The 20,608-nt window shown below is 39.6% G+C and overlaps 1 protein-coding gene across 1 annotated transcript in view; it reads right to left on the bottom strand.

Annotated features, from left to right (window-relative positions):
- Window positions 1-20,608, bottom strand: part of LOC139764806 (uncharacterized) — a gene marked incomplete at its 3' end in the record, with an annotated part of 202,539 nt that overhangs the window by 10,644 nt on the left and 171,287 nt on the right. The window contains exons 15-18 of the mRNA XM_071691740.1: window positions 12,191-12,346; window positions 9,137-9,553; window positions 8,684-8,917; window positions 7,161-7,315 (exon numbers count right to left, since the gene is read on the bottom strand). Of these exons, the coding sequence (XP_071547841.1) occupies window positions 7,161-7,315; window positions 8,684-8,917; window positions 9,137-9,553; window positions 12,191-12,346 (962 nt within the window). The remainder of the gene's footprint in view (window positions 1-7,160; window positions 7,316-8,683; window positions 8,918-9,136; window positions 9,554-12,190; window positions 12,347-20,608) is intronic.

Below are 20,608 nucleotides of genomic sequence, written 5' to 3'. Positions count from 1 at the left end.
TCTTCAAGTCTGAAACTAGACATTTAGATACACCGCTGCAAGTCCATCTTTAAGTTTATATGTACATGAAGTCCTGTCTAGTGACATACCTTGCAAAACTTTGTTATCTCTTACAAGCTCCTTTGCAATGTCTCGTAACTTTGACGTCATTGTAAATGGCAAGTTATTTTCAAAAATGAAGGACACAACCATGGCTTCTACATTTCCTTTCCTATCTGCGTAAGAAACATTTGGTAAAGGGGCACCTCTCTTACCAGAACATGTAGCTGATTGGTGAACATTTGGAGGAGCACTGTACGGTAAAGTGCAGGGTCTGTACTTATGTCCAGATACTAGTATAGCTCCTTTGCCAGCCTTCCCTGACTCTACTGCATAAGCAGCTTTAAAGCTTGCAGGTAGTGTTTGGTTGGTGTCCTGTATCTTCTTTGCTCTCTTATGTGCATCACAGTTGCCATGTTTCACAAGTGCCTTCATTCCTGCACTGCCATATGAAATGGTTTGGTTGCACACTTTGCACAATGCTTTCCCTGCCACATTAAGTTTATGAATGTAATCCGACAAGAAAGCTCCAGTATCATCTTTGGCCTCAAGCCAGCGCCAGTTAAATTTATTCTTGATTCCAACATCAATCAATTTCACGTTAGCGTCTCTTTCAACCTCCATTACGAATCAATTAGAATTATCTGTGATGCGGCTCCAATACAGACTATGCACGCGTTGTCACATTCAAGTCTAAACATACGGTAGAGTGTAATGCACAACCAGCACACACTATAACTTACCACGCCAGGGTTGGTAGAAACTGCAGATATCAATGGCAAATCTTGCGCTCGTTTCCGGCATTCCATGCAGTTCCAAAGGTAAAGATCTGATTAAATATCCATGGGCACACACACAAACGAAAGACTGATGGCCCGACATGCTTATTAATTTGAAACAATTAAGCCTTCATCCAAAATTCACAGATTAAGTCCCCAATGTACACACGCCGTACCGTTTCAAACATAGCGCTTGGCTGCAGACATGCTATCGGTTGCTTAGCCGGCCGGCCACCTGGCCTAGCCGCACAGCCCGCTCGTAGCACTAGGTATACATGCATATGCTGTTGCATCGCGCACATGTACAAACCATTAGCAAAGCATGCAAAAAGCAAGAGCGGGAGAGAAGCTTAATCTCGCTAGGTTAGCCAGTTGTTTTGCAATATTCTTATTTTTAATTACATACAGTATATATACAAAATCCACGATCGATATATGAAAACATCCGTCAAGAGTCTACTTGTTCACTTTCCGGCTGTCATCATTAGAAAGACAAGAGACAGACAGAGAGAAAAATGTGAAACTGGAAATTTGACTCCAATTGATCAAAAAGCTGGAATTCCGGCAATTGCCGGAAAACTGGCATCTTTGAATTCATACTGTCTGCCCTTATTCATTCTCATCGCCAACTCACCACACATGAAATAACAGCACCCTTCCCCCTCATGTGAGCGACGTAGCGATAGGAAAAGACAACAAAGGCCACATTCGTTCACGCTGTCTCTAGCTGTCATGTATAATGCACTGAAACCATAGCTCCCTTTCCACATCCAGGCCCCACACAACTTTCCATGGTTTACCCCATACGCTTCACATGCCCTGGTTCAATCCATTGACAGCACGTCGACCCTGGTATACCACATCATTCCAATTCACACTATTCCTTGCACGCCTTTCATGCTCCTGCATGTTCAGGCCCCGATCACTCAAAATCTTTTTAACTCCATCCCTCCACCTCCAATTTGGTCTCCCACTTCTCCTCGTTCCCTTCACCTCTGACACGTATATCCTCTTTGTCAATCTTTCCTCACTCATTCTCCCCATGTGACCAAACCATTTCAAAACACCCTCTTCTGCTCTCTCAACCACACTCTTTTTATTACCACACATCTCTCTTACCCTTTCATTACTTACTCGATTAATCCACCTCACACCACATATTGTCCTCAAACATCTCATTTCCAGCACATCCACCCTCCTCCGCACAACTCTATCCATAGCCCATGCCTCGCAACCATATAACATTGATGGAACCACTATTCCCTCAAACATACCCATTTTGGCTTTCGGAGATAATGTTCTCGACTTCAACACATTCTTCAATGCTCCCAGAACTTTCGCTCCCTCCCCCACCCTATGATTCACTTCCGCTTCCATGGTTCCATCCTCTGCCAAATCCACTCCTCCAGTTTTTCTCCATTTAAACTTACCTCCCAATTGACTAGTCCCTCAACCCTACTGTACCTAATAACCTTGCTCTTATTCACATTTACTCTTAGCTTTCTTCTTTCACACACATTACCAAATTCAGTTACCAGCTTCTCCAGTTTCTCACCCGAATCAGCCACCAGCGCTGTATTATCAGCGAACAACAACTGACTCACTTCCCAAGCCCTCTCGTCCACAACAGACTGCATACTTGTCCCTTTCCAAAACTCTTGCATTTACCTCCCTAACAAGCCCATCCATAAACAAATTAAACAACTATGGAGACATCACGCACCCCTGCCACAAACCAACATTCACTGAGAACCAATCACTTTCCTCTCTTCCTACAAGTACACATGCCTTACATCCTCGATAAAAACTTTTCACTGCTTCTCACGACTTGCCTCCCACACCATATATTCTTAATACCTTTCACAGAGCATTTCTATCAACTATCATATGCCTTTTCCAGATCCATAAATGCTACATACAAATTCATTTGCTTTTCTTAGTATTTCTCAAATACATTCTTCAAAGCAAACACCTGATCCACACATCCTCTACCACTTCTCAAACCACACTGCTCTTCCCCAATCTGATGCTCTATACATGCCTTGACCCTCTCAATCAACACCCTCCCATATAATTTCCCAAGAATACTCAACAAACTTATACCTCTGTAATTTGGGCACTCACTCTTATCCCCTTTGCCTTTGTACAATGGCACTATGCAACCATTCCGCCAATCCTCAGGCACCTCACCATGAGTAATACATACATTAAATAACCTTACCAACCAGTTAACAACACAGTCCCCCCTTGTTTAATAATTTCCACTGCAATACCATCCAAACATGCTGCCTTGCCGACTTCCATCTTCCGCAAAGCTTTTACTACCTCTTCTCTGTTTACCAAATCATTCTCCCTAACCCTCTCACTTTGCACACCACCTCGACCAAAACACCCTATATCTGCCACTCTATCATCAAACACATTCAACAAACCTTCAAAATACTCACTCCATCTTCTCACATCACCCCTACTTGTTATCACCTCCCCATTAGCCCCCTTCACTGATGTTCCCATTTGATCCCTTGTCTTACGCACTTTATTTACCTCCTTCCAAAACATCTTTTTATTCTCCCTAAAATTTAATGATACTCTCTCACCCCAACTCTCATTTGCCCTCTTTTTCACCTCTTGCACCTTTCTCTTGACCTCCTGCCTCTTTCTTTTATACATCTCCAAGTCATTTGCATTATTTCCCTGCAAAAATCATATGTGTATATGAGTGGATGGGTATTTCTTCGTGTGTTTCCTGGTGCTACCTGGCTGATGCGGGAAACAGCAATCAAGAATAATCTTTTTTTTTCCAGCATTGGGCAAAAGTCCACATCAAGGTCGGGCCTTAATTGAAATATAGAGAGAATTTTGAAACAGAAAAAGAAATGACGGAAAAGTATTTACGAATTCTGGAAGGAGTGAAAATCTTGTCTTTTGAAAAGTGCCACTTCATAGTTGTTGGTAAAGACATGAAGGTAGAGAGTTCCAAAGATTTGACAAGTAGGGAAAGAAGCAGTTATCTAAACAGCTCACCTTGGGTTGCCAGTGGCCAAACAGTAATCATGTGACGCAGCAGCTTGCCAAGTATTGTGAGGTCTAGCTAGTGGTGGTGGGACACAAGTAACCAGCTCTTGGGAGCAAAAACTGATGTAATACCTATAGAAGAGGGGAAGGTGAACCAACATTGCCCTCTTTTTCAACCCATGTACCTTCCTCCTGACCTCTTGCCATTTTCTCTTATACATCTCCCAGTCATTTGCACTCCTTCCTTGTAAGTATTGTCCAAATGCCTCTCTTTCTCTTTCACTAATAACTTTACTTCTTCATCCCACCACTCACTACCCTTTCTAATCTGCTCACCTCCCACCTTTCTTATGCCACATGCATCTTCTGCACATGTACATGCTTCCCTAAATACATCCCATTCCTCACCCACTACCCCCACGTCATTTGCTCTCACCTTTTGCCATTTTACACTCAATCTCTATTGGTAATTCCTCACACAAGTCTCCTTTCCAAGCTCACTTACTCTCACCACTCTCTTCTCCCCGAGATTCACTCTTCTTTTTTGAAAACCTCTACAAATCTTAATCTTCACCTCCACAAGATAGTGATCAGACATTCCCTCAGCAGCCCCTCTCAAAACATTAATTTCCAAGTCTCTCTATTACACGTCTATCAATTAACACGTAATTCAATAATGCCTTTTGACCATCTCTCCTAATCACATCCATATACTTATATATATCTCTCTTTTTAAACTAGGTATTCCTAATCACCAGTCTTTTTTTTAGCACACAAATCCACAAGCTCTTCACCATTTCCATTCACAAAACTGAATACCCCATGTACACCAATTATACCCTCAACTACCACATTACTCACCTTTGCATTTAAATCACCCATCATTTATACCCAGTCTCGTGCACCAAAATTGCTGACACACTCACTCAGCTGTTCCCAAAACACATGCTTCTCGTGATCTCTCTTCTCAAGACCAGGTGCATATGCAACAATAATCACCCATTTCTCTCCATTCACTTTCAGTTTTACCCACATCAATCTAGAATTTACTTCCTTACACTCTACCACACACTCCCACAACTTTTGCTTCAGGAGTAGTGCTACTCCTTCCTTAGCTCTTGTCCTCTCACCAACCCCTGACTTTACTCCAAAGACTTTTCTAAACCATTCTTCCCCTTTACCCCTGAGCTTCATTTCACTTTGAGCCACAACATCCAGGTTTCTTTTTTCCTCAAACATACTACCTACCTCTCCTTTCTTCTCATCTTGGTTACATCCACACACATTCAGACACCCCAATCTGAGCCTTTGAGGAGGATGAGCAGTCCCTCCTTGACTCCTTCGGTTTTCTCTTTTAGAAATTGAAATGCAAGACGGGGAGAGTTTCCAGCCCCTTGCTCTTGCCCCCTTTAGTCGCCTTCTACAACATGCAGGGAATACATGGGAAGTTCTCTTTCTTTCCTATATGTGTATATGAGTGGATAGGTCTTTTTTCGCTTATTTTCTTGAGCTACTTCAATTATGCAGGAAATAGTGATCAAGTTTAACTGATATAAAAATACCTTTATAGTATACGAGCAGTGAATAAATGGAACAGAATGACTTGAAGAAATGGTTAATCCAGAAAGCATACATAAATCTATGATGAAGATGTATGAGAGTAGAGGATGCTCAAGAGAGGACCCCATGGGTATCAACCCCCCCACACACACACATACACACACACACAGAGTAGAAAGAGGTACTTACAGAGTATTGTATTTACACTGCAAGAAACAGATGGAATACAGAACAATGTTTTAAACCAGAGAGCATCTGAACACGGAAGCTTCAAAACTATCAAAACAAGAATAATTCCTGGGAACATACGAAAATGATATCAAACCAAAGTATATGAATGTCCTACGAAGAACTTGAAAAATCATTCAATGCAATAACAAGAAAATGAAGAAACGTAAATTGAAAGACGTCAAAAGCACTCAAAACAAGATAAGACTTATTGATGAAGTCAATTCCTAAAAAACCTCACATTGACAACTATGAAGAGGAGTAGAAACTGAAAGAAACAGTATTCAATTCCTAAACCTCACATTGACAGCTATGAAAGAGTAGAAACTGAAAGAAACAGTATACCTTAACATGCAATATGTGTGTTGAGCACTACTCCACTAACCATCCTATCTTGGCATAACCTCACCAAAGGTACTTTTTGGTAGGGAGGTACTCCAACCATTTTGGCCACCCTCCTTTCTCTCTAATACAGTACAATCTACACTAATATCTCTTTATGCTATTACTTTATTTCATTAGTTATTAAACAGATTTTGACAATTGTCATTTTTCAAATTCTGACAGGTTTACATTCATATTTGGTTTCTAAATTTCTATTATAGCACAACTTATCCCTCCGTTAAATGAAATGGTTACAAAACATACTGATACACTATAGCAAAACTCTGGTAAAGGTATGATCTTTATGCGAGGGCAGGGGGTAACATTCAAACTGTCTTTCAAGTGTACAGGCAAATTTCTTCAGCAGATATGGACAACTTCATCATGACCACTGAACCTTATGAAGGTGAAGGCTTTTCAGTGGTCCTCTTGTGTCTTTTCTTGCAATTTCAATGCTCTCAAAGACCTCTATAGGTGTTGCGGCTTTTGAACTTTGTCATTCAGCTCTTCACATATTCTTACATTGTAATATACACATCTTCCCTCTGAATTTGTAACCCTAATTACCTACTTGATAATCTAATTCTCATGAATTAGCCAAACCACTGAATGTTTTAGACTGGTGGGTAAAAATCAACTCAACCATGTGAAGCCTGGTAACACATTACCTGAGGTAGTGACAATTACTATACCATGCACCCTGACTTCCTGATTCATGGGTATCAAGCTGCCAATCAAATAAGCATGTCTGGGGCAAGGGTCTATGGTTCATCAAGTTATGAAAAACAGATACGATAAAAGTATATATGAAGATAAATGGAAGGATAAACACAGGAACATCAAAAAAAATGAAAGACCAGGAGTAATATGGGTACAAGTGAGAAACTGAGAAACTAGTATGGAGGAATCTCTGAGCATACACTATGACTTGGGTGTTTGGATAAAGCTTAACCACTGTTGTAAAAAAGGAACTGGTATGCAAGACAATGACAGACTAATGGCAGACATTAAGAATAATTACCATATGTTAATTTAAGCCATCAAAAAGATTCCAATATTTATCATTAGTCCTATCTTCCTTCCTTCCTGTCTTGGCCCTTCCATACATATGGGATTTTGTAATTCATATTAATTCTAGAAAAAAAGATTTCATACCTAAACTTTTCTCGCTTGCGTTTAGTAAGGTTTTCAACGTGATTATTGAATAGCTTTTCCTTTTCTTCACGATCTAAGGCTCCTGCAGATTCCCATCTTGAGTCTTTCTTTAAAGACTTCTTTGCTTCCTTCCATGTGTAATCAGTGCTTCTTACCTAAAAAGTAAATTTGGTTTATAAGAACAATTTGTTTATGGATGGGGTTGTTAGGGAGGTAAATGCAAGAGTTTTGGAAAGAGGGGCAAGTATGAAGTCTGTTGGGGATGAGAGAGCTTGGGAAGTGAGTCAGTTGTTGTTCACTGATGATACAGCGCTGGTGGCTGATTCATGTGAGAAACTGCAGAAGCTGGTGACTGAGTTTGGAAAAGTGTGTGGAAGAAGAAAGTTAAGAGTAATGTGAATATGAGCAAGGTTATTAGGTACAGTAGGGTTGAGGGTCAAGTCAATTGGGAGGTGAGTTTGAATGGAGAAAAACTGGAGGAAGTGAAGTGTTTTAGATATCTGGGAGTGGATCTGGCAGCGGATGGAACCATGGAAGCGGAAGTGGATCATAGGGTGGGGGAGGGGGCGAAAATCCTGGGGGCCTTGAAGAATGTGTGGAAGTCGAGAACATTATCTCGGAAAGCAAAAATGGGTATGTTTGAAGGAATAGTGGTTCCAACAATGTTGTATGGTTGCGAGGCGTGGGCTATGGATAGAGTTGTGCGCAGGAGGATGGATGTGCTGGAAATGAGATGTTTGAGGACAATGTGTGGTGTGAGGTGGTTTGATCGAGTGAGTAACGTAAGGGTAAGAGAGATGTGTGGAAATAAAAAGAGCGTGGTTGAGAGAGCAGAAGAGGGTGTTTTGAAGTGGTTTGGGCACATGGAGAGGATGAGTGAGGAAAGATTGACCAAGAGGATATATGTGTCGGAGGTGGAGGGAACAAGGAGAAGAGGGAGACCAAATTGGAGGTGGAAAGATGGAGTGAAAAAGATTTTGTGTGATCGGGGCCTGAACATGCAGGAGGGTGAAAGGAGGGCAAGGAATAGAGTGAATTGGAGCGATGTGGTATACCGGGGTTGACGTGCTGTCAGTGGATTGAAGCAAGGCATGTGAAGCGTCTGGGGTAAACCATGGAAAGCTGTGTAGGTATGTATATTTGCGTGTGTGGACGTATGTATATACATGTGTATGGGGGGGGGTTGGGCCATTTCTTTCGTCTGTTTCCTTGCGCTACCTCGCAAACGCGGGAGACAGCGACAAAGTATAATAAAAAGAAAAAAAAAAAAGAACAACAGTGCACTAAATCAAAACAAATTAAAAATTATACTAAGAATATATTCTCAATTGGATAAAAATGGCCAATCATTCTTTTATAGTATGACTCTATCACTTCTTCCATGAAAAATTACAATCATACTACTGGTAACAACACTTAATATCAACACTAATAATACTATAGATAATGAAAAACATACATGAATCATTTCTAGTATCAACTCCAACTATACTTTTAAAACCTGAGAAAATATCTAAACTTACTAAATCTGCCAGTAAAGCATTAAAATTGTGAACTGCTTCATCATGCTTGTGCTGCATTCGCTCCTTGTCACGATCCCGAAGGTGGCCTGCAAGAGCCCTCTGGACCTCCTCCTCTCGCTTTCGTAGAGATTCTTCAATTCTCCTTTGCCTTTCCCGTTCCTCTTCCTCAGCGGCTTCATTTGCTTCTCCATCTTCACGTTCTTCATCAGGCACATCACTACCTGTGTCTTCGCCCTTTTCGAAAAATATCAGGAGGCAATCACATAAATTCATAATCCTTGAGCTATTTCTTACACAATTTTTTTTTCTCAGAGAACACTTTTCATTAAAGATTGATTTAGTATTTTACAAAAAATCAAGCACATCAAATAATTTTATGCAATCTGCAACTAATACAACACCTCAATGTAATATGATCATGCATGTTCTAAAGACATTAACCAAAGTCCGTACCATGCTAGACAATTTGGCTCCCCTAACCTCGCTCTTATGAGTGTCCTCCAAGTCCTCGCCATCTTCATGAACTGCTTCATGGTCTTCCTTCTCTCTCTCTTTCTCCTTTTCCTTCTCTTTTTCTTTCTTTTCTTCTCGATCCCTCTCTCTGTCCTTATCTCTCTCTCTTTCTCTGTCCTTCTTTTCTTTCTTCTTCTCTTTGCGATCAGACCTTTCTCTTTCCTTACTACGGTCACGGGATTCTCGACTTCTTCTTTCCCTTTCCCTGTCACCACGTTCTCTGTCACGTTCCCTGTCACGATCCCGATCACGGTCAGAGCGATCTCTGTCACGTTCCCTATCTCGTTCACGTTCCCTATCCCTATCTCTATCACGAGTTCTTGATCTATCTCGGGAACGCCTCCGTTCTTCTTTGACCTGCAACATTTGATAAACTGTAAAACAATCACTGCAAAAACACAATCAAAACATTATAAAAATTTCATCAATAAGTAGTCAATACTATCACACTAAAAGTAGCAAGAAGGAATTAAAGCTCAGTATATGAGAGAGAGAGAGAGAGAGAGAGAGAGAGAGAGAGAGAGAGAGAGAGAGAGAGAGAGAGAGAGAGAGAGAGAGAGAGACACACACACACACACAGAGGATTCATACTTGCTACCCTTCATCCATTCCCGGTGCCACCACCACGTGCATCAGCGGGGTAGCACCAGGAAACATAAAAAAAAGGCCACATCCACTCACACTCATTCTACTGCTTTAATGTATAATGAACTGAAACTACAGACCTTTCCATAGTTTACCCCAGATGTTTCAAATGCCCTGGTTCAGTCCACTGACAGCACATCGACCCCAGTATACCACATCATTCCAATCACTATCCTGTGCATGCATTTCACCCTCCTGCATGTTTAGGCCCTGATCGCTCAAGATCATTTTCACCCCATCCTTCCACCTCCAATTTGGTCTCTTGCTTCTCCTTTTTCCCTCCACCTCTGACACATATATCCTCTATGTCAACCTCTCTCCACTGTCCAAACTATTTTGAACACATATCTCTCTTACCCTTTCATAACTTACTTGATCAAATCACCTCATATAACATGTCCTCAAAAATTTCATCCATATATATCTTAGAAAGCCATGGTGACATCACACAGCTCTGCTTCACACCAACATGCTTACCAAAGCTTTCGCTCAACTCTCTATCTGCTTTTAAACATACATTTGCTCCTCTTTAGGAAGTTTTCACACCATCAAACAGTTTTCCCCCTACTCCATATATCCTTAGCACACCCCATAGGTATATGCACCTATGTTTGACATAGAAATATGACAAAATAAGTACCTAGAACACACAGAAAATTAAAATCTGTATGTCTATATACCTGGTGATGGGAGAGAAAAAAATACTGCCCACGTATTCCCCGTGTGTTGTAAAAGGCGATTAAGAGGGGCAGGTGCGGATGGATGGTGAGGAATTTTTCCTCTAAGACTCAGTCATTTGTTCTTGTTGCTACCTTGCTCATGCAGAAAGTGGCAGAAAAATAGAAAAAAAAGTCTATACCTGGTCAACCACTTTCCTATACCATAAGCAGCCCGCTAAACACTGCCAAATGCAATGCACATCCTGTCATCCGTAACCTTGTTGAATGTATGGACATAAAGTTCTTTTGCAGCTGTAATAAATGTGGAGGCAGAAACCAACTGTACATCTCAATCTTTAAGGTAAGATACCTTTTCATTTTTTTAAGAAAATCAGCTGAAAGGGATGAATACATGATGAAAGGAAAAACAAAGGAAAAACAACTTTGGGAAATCAACTGGATCATACACAACTGTCTTGCGTTGAAGCAAATCCTTTTATAGCAATCTGTATAGACCAAACACTACAAGTATGAGATAATTTTAAATACATATATCACACATTTATTTATCTATATTATTCATTTTTCTTTGTCACTGTCTCCTGCATTAGCAAGGTAGCGCAAGGAAACAGATGAAAGGATGGCCCAACCCACCCACATACACATGTATGTACATACACGTCCACACACGCAAATATACATACCTAAACATCTCTACATATACATATGTATACACACACAGACATATATATATATACACATGTACATAATTCACAGTCTGCCTTTATTCATTCCCATAGCCACCTCGCCACATATGGAATAACAACCCCCTCCCCCCTCATGTGTGTGAGGTAGCACTAGGAAAAGACAACAAAGGCCACATTTGTTCACACTCAGTCTCTAGCTGTCATGTAATAATGCACTGAAACCACAGCTCCCTTTCCACATCCAGGCCCCACACAACTTTCCATGGTTTACCCTAGACGCTTCACATAACCTGGTTCAATCCATTGCCAGCATGTCGACCCTGGTATACCACATCATTCCAATTCACTCTATTCCTTACACGCCTTTCACCCTCCTGCATGTTCAGGCCTCGATCACTCAAAATCTTTTTCACTCCATCTTTCCACCTCCAATTTGGTCTCCCACTTCTCCTCGTTCCCTCCACCTCTGACACATACATCCTCTTGGTCAATCTTTACTCACTCATTCTCTCCATGTGACCAAACCATTTCAAAACACCCTCTTCTGCTCTCTCAACCACACTCTTTTTATTACCACACATCTCTCTTACTCTATTATTACTTACTCGATCAAACCACCTCACACCACATATTGTCCTCAAACATCTCATTTCCAGCACATCCACCCTCCTCCGCACAACTATATCCATAGCCCATGCCACACAACCATATAACATTGTTGGAACCACTATTCCTTCAAACATACCCATTTTTGCTTTCCAAGATAATGTTCTCGACTTCCACACATTCTTCAAGGCTCCCATAATTTTCGCCCCCTCCCCCACCCTATGATTCACTTCTGCTTCCATGGTTCCATCCACTGCCAAATCCACTCCCAGATATCTAAAAAACTTCACTTCCTCCATATCACACATATCTTGTACATACAAGATATTTAAAGAAAACAAATAAGAATATTAATAATCTAGAGTTAAATCACTCACTTTAATCATGTAATCACGGAACCAATCCTCACGTTGAACTCCAGATTCCACAATCTTATATCTGGGATCACCATCAACTTTGCGTTTAACATCAGACCACCTGCTGTGGCGATCAATATCAGCCTCTTTCAGCATGGTAAAGAAGTCCTTCTTTATCTATATTTGAGAGAAACAAAGCACCATATTATTGACAAATATTAAGTTACACTGGTTCTGATATTAATAACTATTAATAACTGCCATCTGAAAGGGAAGCACATTAGCTCTGCCATGTCTCCATACTATGACTATATATCCTACATCCTGTAAGGAATGAATATTCATGTTTAAGGGGAATATATGCACCTGAAAAGGAAAGGGGTTTAGGTCCAGTAAAGTGGGGATTTGAACCATCTTCCCTAACTATCAAGTACTATGATATAAATTATTCACAATATTGGCTTGTTCTCTGGGTTCTTTCTTTAAGTATTTTCATCTTTTCCATGAAGAATTATTATTTTCTATTTTTGTTTTTGTTTTTAGTTGTACAGTGGCAATAATGATATATTAACAACTTAGCCTTTTCAGATTCAATCATGCATAAAATCATTACAATAAAGGAGCTCTGAGATGACATTCTAAGGCTCGGTAGGTCAGGATCACAAAAAGTCAAACATGGCAAACTTTCATTGCTTTTTTTTTTCACATCTTACAAGGCTGAGTAAAAAATGATTACTAGATGACCATACAAAACAAGTTCTGATAAAGAAAGACAATGAGCACTGAAAGTTGACCTTTCTGTTTGAATGACTAATAAATCGACTACAAGGTAACAATAAATAAATAAATCTGTGTACGGGTAAAAAAAAAAATACTGCTGAGAATTATTTTCCATCACAACCTAACAGCAACTACAATTCTGATGCTCTTCATCAACTTAAGACTAAAATATCTTATTTCACAAATCAGTGACTGAGTACATTCCTCCAGAAAAAGAAAACTCCATAAAGCATGTTACATGGTTATCATCATTTATATTATCAATTCAGCAACTAAGTTTTGATAAGTAAATGATCTTGAGTGCAAACTGAATAGGTAGTTTTAACGATAAATAAATGATCATGAGTGCAAAATGAACTGGTAGTACTGACAACTGACTGAGTAAAAACGTAGCAAGAGATGGCTCAGTACCAAATATTACATGCGCTTGGCTTTATCCCGCTCTGGGGCAGAGAATAAATAGAGAGGGTGGTGGTGATGGTAGGAGTGGAGGTGGAGGGCGACTCTCGACCAAGGGGGCCACCCGGACCTTCCAGACAGCACCGGCAGCGGCAAGAGGCTGCAATGCGCGACCCAACATCAACAATGTGTCATCAGCAGGGATGCAAGCAAGCCCACAACTGCTGTGCTACATGTGGGCTTCCTCGCATTGCCTTGTTATAAGCTGCATCTGGGGTCTACGTCAATTCAGCGCCACAAAAGACTGCTTCCAAGGTTCATATGGCTGGAGCGTTGTACTAAATACGGTTTAAGCCTACAAACACCTTCACTCTTCTCTTTTACATTTAAATCTTATTATTCTTAAAACATTACACATGCAACTTGAAAAAATTAATGTTGCAAATCTTTCCCATATGTGAGAATTCTTCATATATCAAGTCATTCTGATATTCATATGCAGAATCAATTCTACATTTGGTTAATCTATCTTTATCTTTCATTCATCTGTACTAAAAGAGAGGGTGCAGTAGAAAGATAGACTAATCTCACCAACATCAAACCTACAACCTAAGACAGAAAAATGTATGTATATACACAAACAATATGACCTGGAAAGACATTTTTTTTCAATTTAGACTTCCTGAAAAGAGATAGTTTATTTTCCTGAAAGCATAAAATTCTGACAATGTATTCCTACATATCTGACTCTGAGATAAGCAATCACACTCCTAACAAGCTTGGATATCACTAGAAGCATCACTTGAAAACAGTGCTATTAATAATCATCAATCATTTCAGGACATCATATATATAAATAATTTTCAGATAAACTGAAAATACAAACATGTATGACACTAATATATCAGAATTAAGGTATGTATGTTATATAATATAAAAAAAACTGGCAATATTTCATTTGTATTCTGAATGAGCTTTGAAGAGCCCAATTTAAGAGAAATATAATTCAAGAAATTTCCACTTTTTTCACTGAAGATTAAATTAATTTGAAGATATTTCAAATTTAAAATTATCTATTATATATATGTATATATATATATAAATATATATCCATAATGTAAAGTGGGTTAAAAGCTGAAAATATAAAAATGTAATGATGAAATGAGAAAATGTAAACTAAAATACAGGATTTTTTCTGAAATTCTACTCATTCCTCTCTTGATTGTACCACTTAATGGAAATTATATGAAGACTGAGTAAAGACTTCTAAACTCAGACCGGTGTGTTTATGAGAAGTGGAGAGAGTAGAGGTACTGCTTACTGAATTTTGGGCATGTGCCAGCTGATCATCGGAGATGGGATCTATCCCACATTCAGGATGATTTAATTCAAACAAATTCTTGTTGGGAAGCACTCTTGCATCAGAATTCCTTAAACTGCAAGCCTTATTCTGCTGTTAAGACACTGGTTAAACATAAAAATCCAAGACATGTCATTAAATTTGCAGATTATAGCTTGAAAGTAACTAATGTGTTGTAAATGCAACTATAGTTTGACAAAAAAGAAAGATGACACAATATGGTTCTTTACAAATACCTAGACCACACTGAAAATCATAATTCATCTATCTATATCCAATAAGCCACTTCCCAAGTTCAAAGCATTCACCCATTCAGAATCATCCTACATCAACTTTACAGGAACATTTCAATAAAATATGATTAGGATGTGCCATTGCTCATACTATAAGCAGACCATCATGCTACTATATCATTTCACTTGATATATATATATATATATATATATATATATATATATATATATATATATATATATATAATACTCACTGGATATCTTATGCTTGAGTTATGTATAATGATGTCTTTCTTTGGTAAAAGGATAGTATATCTGACAAATCAAATTGGGCATGGACAAAAGAAGTAGCCAGAGTTTAGACAGATGGACAGAAGGAAAGTACTAAAAGGGAAGATGCAATGGTGCTGGATCTAAACATCAAGCTCATTAATTTAAAAGGGAATAAACAAAATAAAAGACAAACAATTAATAAAAGAAGGAAGATTCTGAATGGGCTGCTCTACATTAAACGTGGAAAAAGGCACGATTGATAATTATAAGATTTTTTTCAAAAATCAAAATCTTTTTGTTTTAAGACAATTATTCTTATTTTTCTTAGGTTTATATACTAAAATTTAAAAAAAATGAAAAAACTTCTTATGCAATACCTTATAATCAAGACACTTATACTATTGTAAAGTTTCTAATGACTGAATGCATAAATATTGAACTAATAAATAATGTTTAACATTTGGTCTAACTCATCAAACCAGTAAAATAAAAACAAATCATGCATATTTGTATCAATAAATCAAGTTTTCCTTCAACCGGTGATCTGCACTGTATCTAGATTTTAGTGGTCTTCCAAATTTTCAAACTTCAAGCTATACTCCAAAGACGGATGCTTCATTTGATTTTGGACTAATTTACCGCTCATTTGTTTAACCTCACTGACTTACAAGCAGAGGGATCCCTCTTTCTTTTGACTCATGATCTATGCTTTTCGACAAAGAGCAACAGTCAATCAACTCCTACTATAACATTATCAAAGTCCTCTTCAGTCTTCATGACTTTAAATATTGGTTCAATGATCAGTGAATTAAATGTTTTGGGGAAGTTTAAGAAATAGCTATTTTGCTTTGAACACTGAAATACATATTCTCTACTATCCCTAGAGAATGACGTGAGAGAATTCTACCCACTAATTCCCTGCTTGTCGAAGAAATTGACTGGAAGGGAGAGCCTGGAAACTCTCCTCTTTTTGTATAACAATTTCTAAAATATGAAGCAGAGGAAGGAGCAAAGCAAGGAGTGCTCATCCTCCTCAAAGCCAATGATGGGGGTGTCTGAATGTGTACTCGTGTCAAAGATGAGTGGAAAAAGAAAGACAGGTAGTATATTTGAGGTAAGGAACCTGGACGTTCTAGCTCTGAGTGAAACAAAGCTGAAGTTAAGGGTAATGGGGACCAATGATTTCAGAATGTCTTCGGAGTAAAGTCAGGAGTTTGAGAGCTAAGGAAGGGGTAGCAATACTACTGAAGCAGGAGTTGTGAGCTCCAGGCTGATTTGGGTAAAAATAAGAGTGGATTACAAGAGATGGGTGATGACAGAAAAGATGATGAAAGACAAGTGCTTTGGGAACAGATAAGAGAGATTGTCAGCTGTTTTGATGCAAGAGACCAGGTATCAGTGATGGCTGATTCAGCAGTTTTGATGCAACACACTGGGTATCAATGATGGGTTATTTAAATATGAAAGTGGGTAATGTGGCAGTTGAGAGTATAACTGACGGGCACTGGGTATTCAGCAAAGTAAATGGAAGTGGTGAACAGCTTCTGGAGTTGTGTGCTGAAAATAGAGTGGAGAGGGAATACCTGGTATAAAGAGAGGGACATACACAAGATGTAGGAAAGATGTTCAGGGGGCATTACAGAAATACATACTAATTGTGTGATGTGTAACAGAGAAACTGTTAGAGATGTTGAGAAGGGCAGCTGATGGGATGTCTGATCATTACCTTGTGGAGGTGAGGGTGAAGATTTGTTGAGGGTTTTCAAAAAAGAAGAAATGTTATGAGTGAGATGATGGTGGTGAGAGTGAGAAAGACTAGAAAAGAGACGTGCATAAAGAAATACCCAGATGGATTAAGAGCAGAGTGGCAAAAAGTGGGAGTAAATGAAGCTAGGGGAGTGGATAAGGAACAGGAGAGGATATGGGGTAATGAGTGGAGGAATGATGAAGTTGCTAGAGAGAAAAAAGGGAGGTACACAAACAGCGCATACTGGAAGGAAGTGCAAATGACTGGGAGATGTATAAGAGAAAGCAGCAAGAGGTCAAGAGGAAGGTGCTGGGGTTGCAAAAGAAGGCAAATGAGACTTGGATGAGAGAGTATCAGTATCAAGGAAAATGTTTTGGAAAGGAGTTTAACAGTATGAGAAAAATAACAATAACAAAAACACATGAGAACATCAGTGAAGGGAGCAAATGGGGAAGTGGTAACAGGTAGAGATGAAGTGAGTACTCTGAACGACTGTTAAATGTTTGATGACAGGGTGACAGATGTAGGATGTTTGGGCTAGGGTGGTATGCAAAGTGAGAGAGTCACAGAAAGTGGTTTGGTGAAGAGAGAAGTAGTGAAAGCCTCACAGAAGATGAAAGGTGGCAAGGTGGCTGAAGTGGACGGTATTGCAGTTGAATTTCTTAAGGAAGGGGGTGACTGCCATGTGGACTGGTTAGTTACGATTTTCAATGTATGTATGGGTAACGGTGAGGTACGTAAGGATTGGCAGAATGCACGTATAGTACCACCGTATAAAGGCAAGGGGAAAAAAGTGAGTGTTCAAGCTATGAAGGTATAGGTTTACAGCATGTACCTGGTAAGTTATACAGGAGAGTGGTGACTGAGATGGTGAAGGAATTTACAGAACATCATACTGGGGAGGAGCAGTTTTGTAGAGGGTATGTGGATCAGGTGTTTGCTTTAAAGAATGTGCATGAGAAATACTTAAAGAAAGAGAAGGATTTGCATGTGGTATTTATGAATCTGGAGGATGCATAAGATAGGTTTGATGGAAATGCCTTGTGGAAGGTGTTAAGAATATATATGGTATGACAGGAAAGCTGCTGGAAGCAATGTGAAATTTTTATCAAGGGTAAAAAGCATGAGTATGAGTATGAAGAAAGTAAGTGGTTCCAAGTGAAGGCTGGTTTGTGGCTGGAGTGTGTGATGTCACTATGGCTTTTTAATTTGTACATGGATAAGGTGGTGAGGGAAGTAAATGCAAGAATTTTAAGATGAGGGAGGTAAATGCAAGAATTTCAAGAAGATGAGGGAGATGAATGTATGAATCTTCAAGAGAGGGGCGAGTACGCAATCTGTAGGGGATTAGGGGGCCTGGGAAGAGAGTCAGTTGTTGTTTGATGGTGACACTGCATTGATGGCAAATTCAAGTGAGATACTGCAGAAGCTGGTGCCTGAGTTTGGAAGCATGTGTTGAAAGCAAATGTAAATAAAAGAAAGGTTATTAGGTTTAGCAATGTAGTGGAAGAGGTTTGCTGGGGTGTGATTTTGAATGGAGGAAAACTGGAGAATGTGAAGTGTTTCAGTTATGTAAGAGTGAACATGGCAGTAAATGAAACCAAGGATGTGGAAATGAGTCATAAGGTGGGTAAGGAAGCAAAAGTTCTAGAAGAGTGTACTTTAGAGTTGAACAGAAAGTTTACTTTAAAGAAAGAATGAGTGAGGAGATGTGGACAAAGACGCTATGTGTGTCAGAAAAGAGGGGACAAGCAGGGGGGGGACCAAGTTGGTGATGAAAGGATGGAGTGAAAAAGATTTTAAGTGATCAGGGACTGAACGTGCAAGAGAGTGAAAGGTGTGCATAGAACAGAATGAATTGGAATGACGTGGTGTATAGGAGTCAAAATGCTGTCAAAGGACTGAACCTGGGTATGTGAAGTGGCAGGGGGTAACCATGAAAAGGTCTGTAGGGCTCTGATTGTGGACTGGGAGCTGCAGTTTTGGTGCATAACTCATGAAAGTTAGAGAATGTATGTGAGAGAATAAGGCCTTTCTTTTGCCTGTTTCTGGTGCTAACTTGCTACTATAGGAAATGGAGATCAAATACATATACATATACACATAAACATACATGTACAAATATATACATACATACATATACATATAAACACATGTACATTCTCATATTTGCATGCCTTCATCCATTTCTGATGCCACCCTGCTCAACAGGAAATGGACATTTTCTTCTCCCCTCTCCCTAAGTATTCCCCACATGTCATAGAAGGTGACTAAAGGGGGCGGGAGCAGTGTGTGTGCTAATCCTCCACAAAGTTCAGATTGGGGTGTCTAAATGTGTGTGGATGTAACCACGATGAGAAGAAAGGAGAGAGAGGTAGTATGTTTGAGGAAAGAAACTTGAATGTTCTTGCTCTGAGTGAAATGAAGCACATGGGAAAAGGGAAAGAATGGTTTGGAAAAGTCTTTAGAGTAAAGTGAGGGGTTGGTGAGAGGATCAGAGTTAAGGAAGGAGTAGCACTACTACTGAAGCAGGAGTTGTGGGTCTGTGTGATAAGAGTGTAAGAAAGTAAATTCTAGGTTTATGAGGGTAAAATTGAAAGTGGATGGAGAGAGACGGTGCTTATGCACCTTGTCATGAGAAGAAAGACTATGAGAGGCAAGTGTTTTGGGAGCAGCTGAGGGAGTGTGTTAGCAGCTTTGGTGCACAAGACCAGGTATAAGTGATGGGTGATATAAATGTGAAGGAGAGCAATGTGGCAGTTTAGGGTATAATCAATGTACACTGGCTATTTAGTATAGTGAATGGAAATGATGAAGAGTTTGTGGAATTGTGTGCTGAAAAGTGATTGGGAATACCTGGTTTAAAAAGAGAGACTTACATAAGTGTACAAATGAGTAGGAGAAATGGTCAAAGGGCATAACACATTACATATCAATTTATAGGCGTGTAAAAGAGAGACTTTTGGATGTTAATGTGCAGAGGGGGGCGGCTGGAGGGATGTCTAATTACTATCTCGTGGAGGTGAAGGGGAAGATTTGTTGAGGTTTTCAAAAGAAAGAGAGAATGTTTTGGGAGAAGAGAGAGGTGAGAGTTTGTGAACCTGGAAAGGAGACTTGTGTGAAGAAGTACCAGGAGAGATTGAGTGTAGAATGGCAAAAGGTGAGAGCAAATGATGTGAGGGGAGTGGTTGAGGAATGGGATTTACTTAGGAACGCAGCGAGGGCATGTGCAAAAGATGCACGTGGCATGAGAAAGGTGGGAGGAGGGCAGATTAGAAAGGGTAGTGAGTGGTAAGATAAAGAAGTAAAGTTGGTAGTGAAAAAGAAGAGAGGCGTTTGGATGATTTACAAGGAAGGAGTGCGAATGACTGGGAGATGTATAAAATATTCACCTATAAACGTAAGGCATGTGTATGTGTAGGAAGAGAGGAAAGTGATTGGTTCTCAGTGAATGTAGGTTTGCGGCAGGGGTGTGTGATGTCTCCATGGTTGTTTAATTTGTTTATGGATGCGGTTGTTAGGGAGGTGAATGCAAGAGTTTTGGAAAAAGGGGCAAGTATGCAGTTTGTTGTGGATGAGAGAGCTTGGGAAGTGAGTCAGTTGTTGTTCGCTGATGATACAGCACTGGTGGCTGATTCATGTGAGAA

Source organism: Panulirus ornatus, chromosome 4, assembly GCF_036320965.1.
Source record: "Panulirus ornatus isolate Po-2019 chromosome 4, ASM3632096v1, whole genome shotgun sequence".
Classification (NCBI taxonomy): Eukaryota; Metazoa; Arthropoda; class Malacostraca; order Decapoda; family Palinuridae; genus Panulirus; species Panulirus ornatus.
Note: the sequence above shows the minus strand (reverse complement) of the source record. Positions and strands in the feature narration are given on the sequence as shown.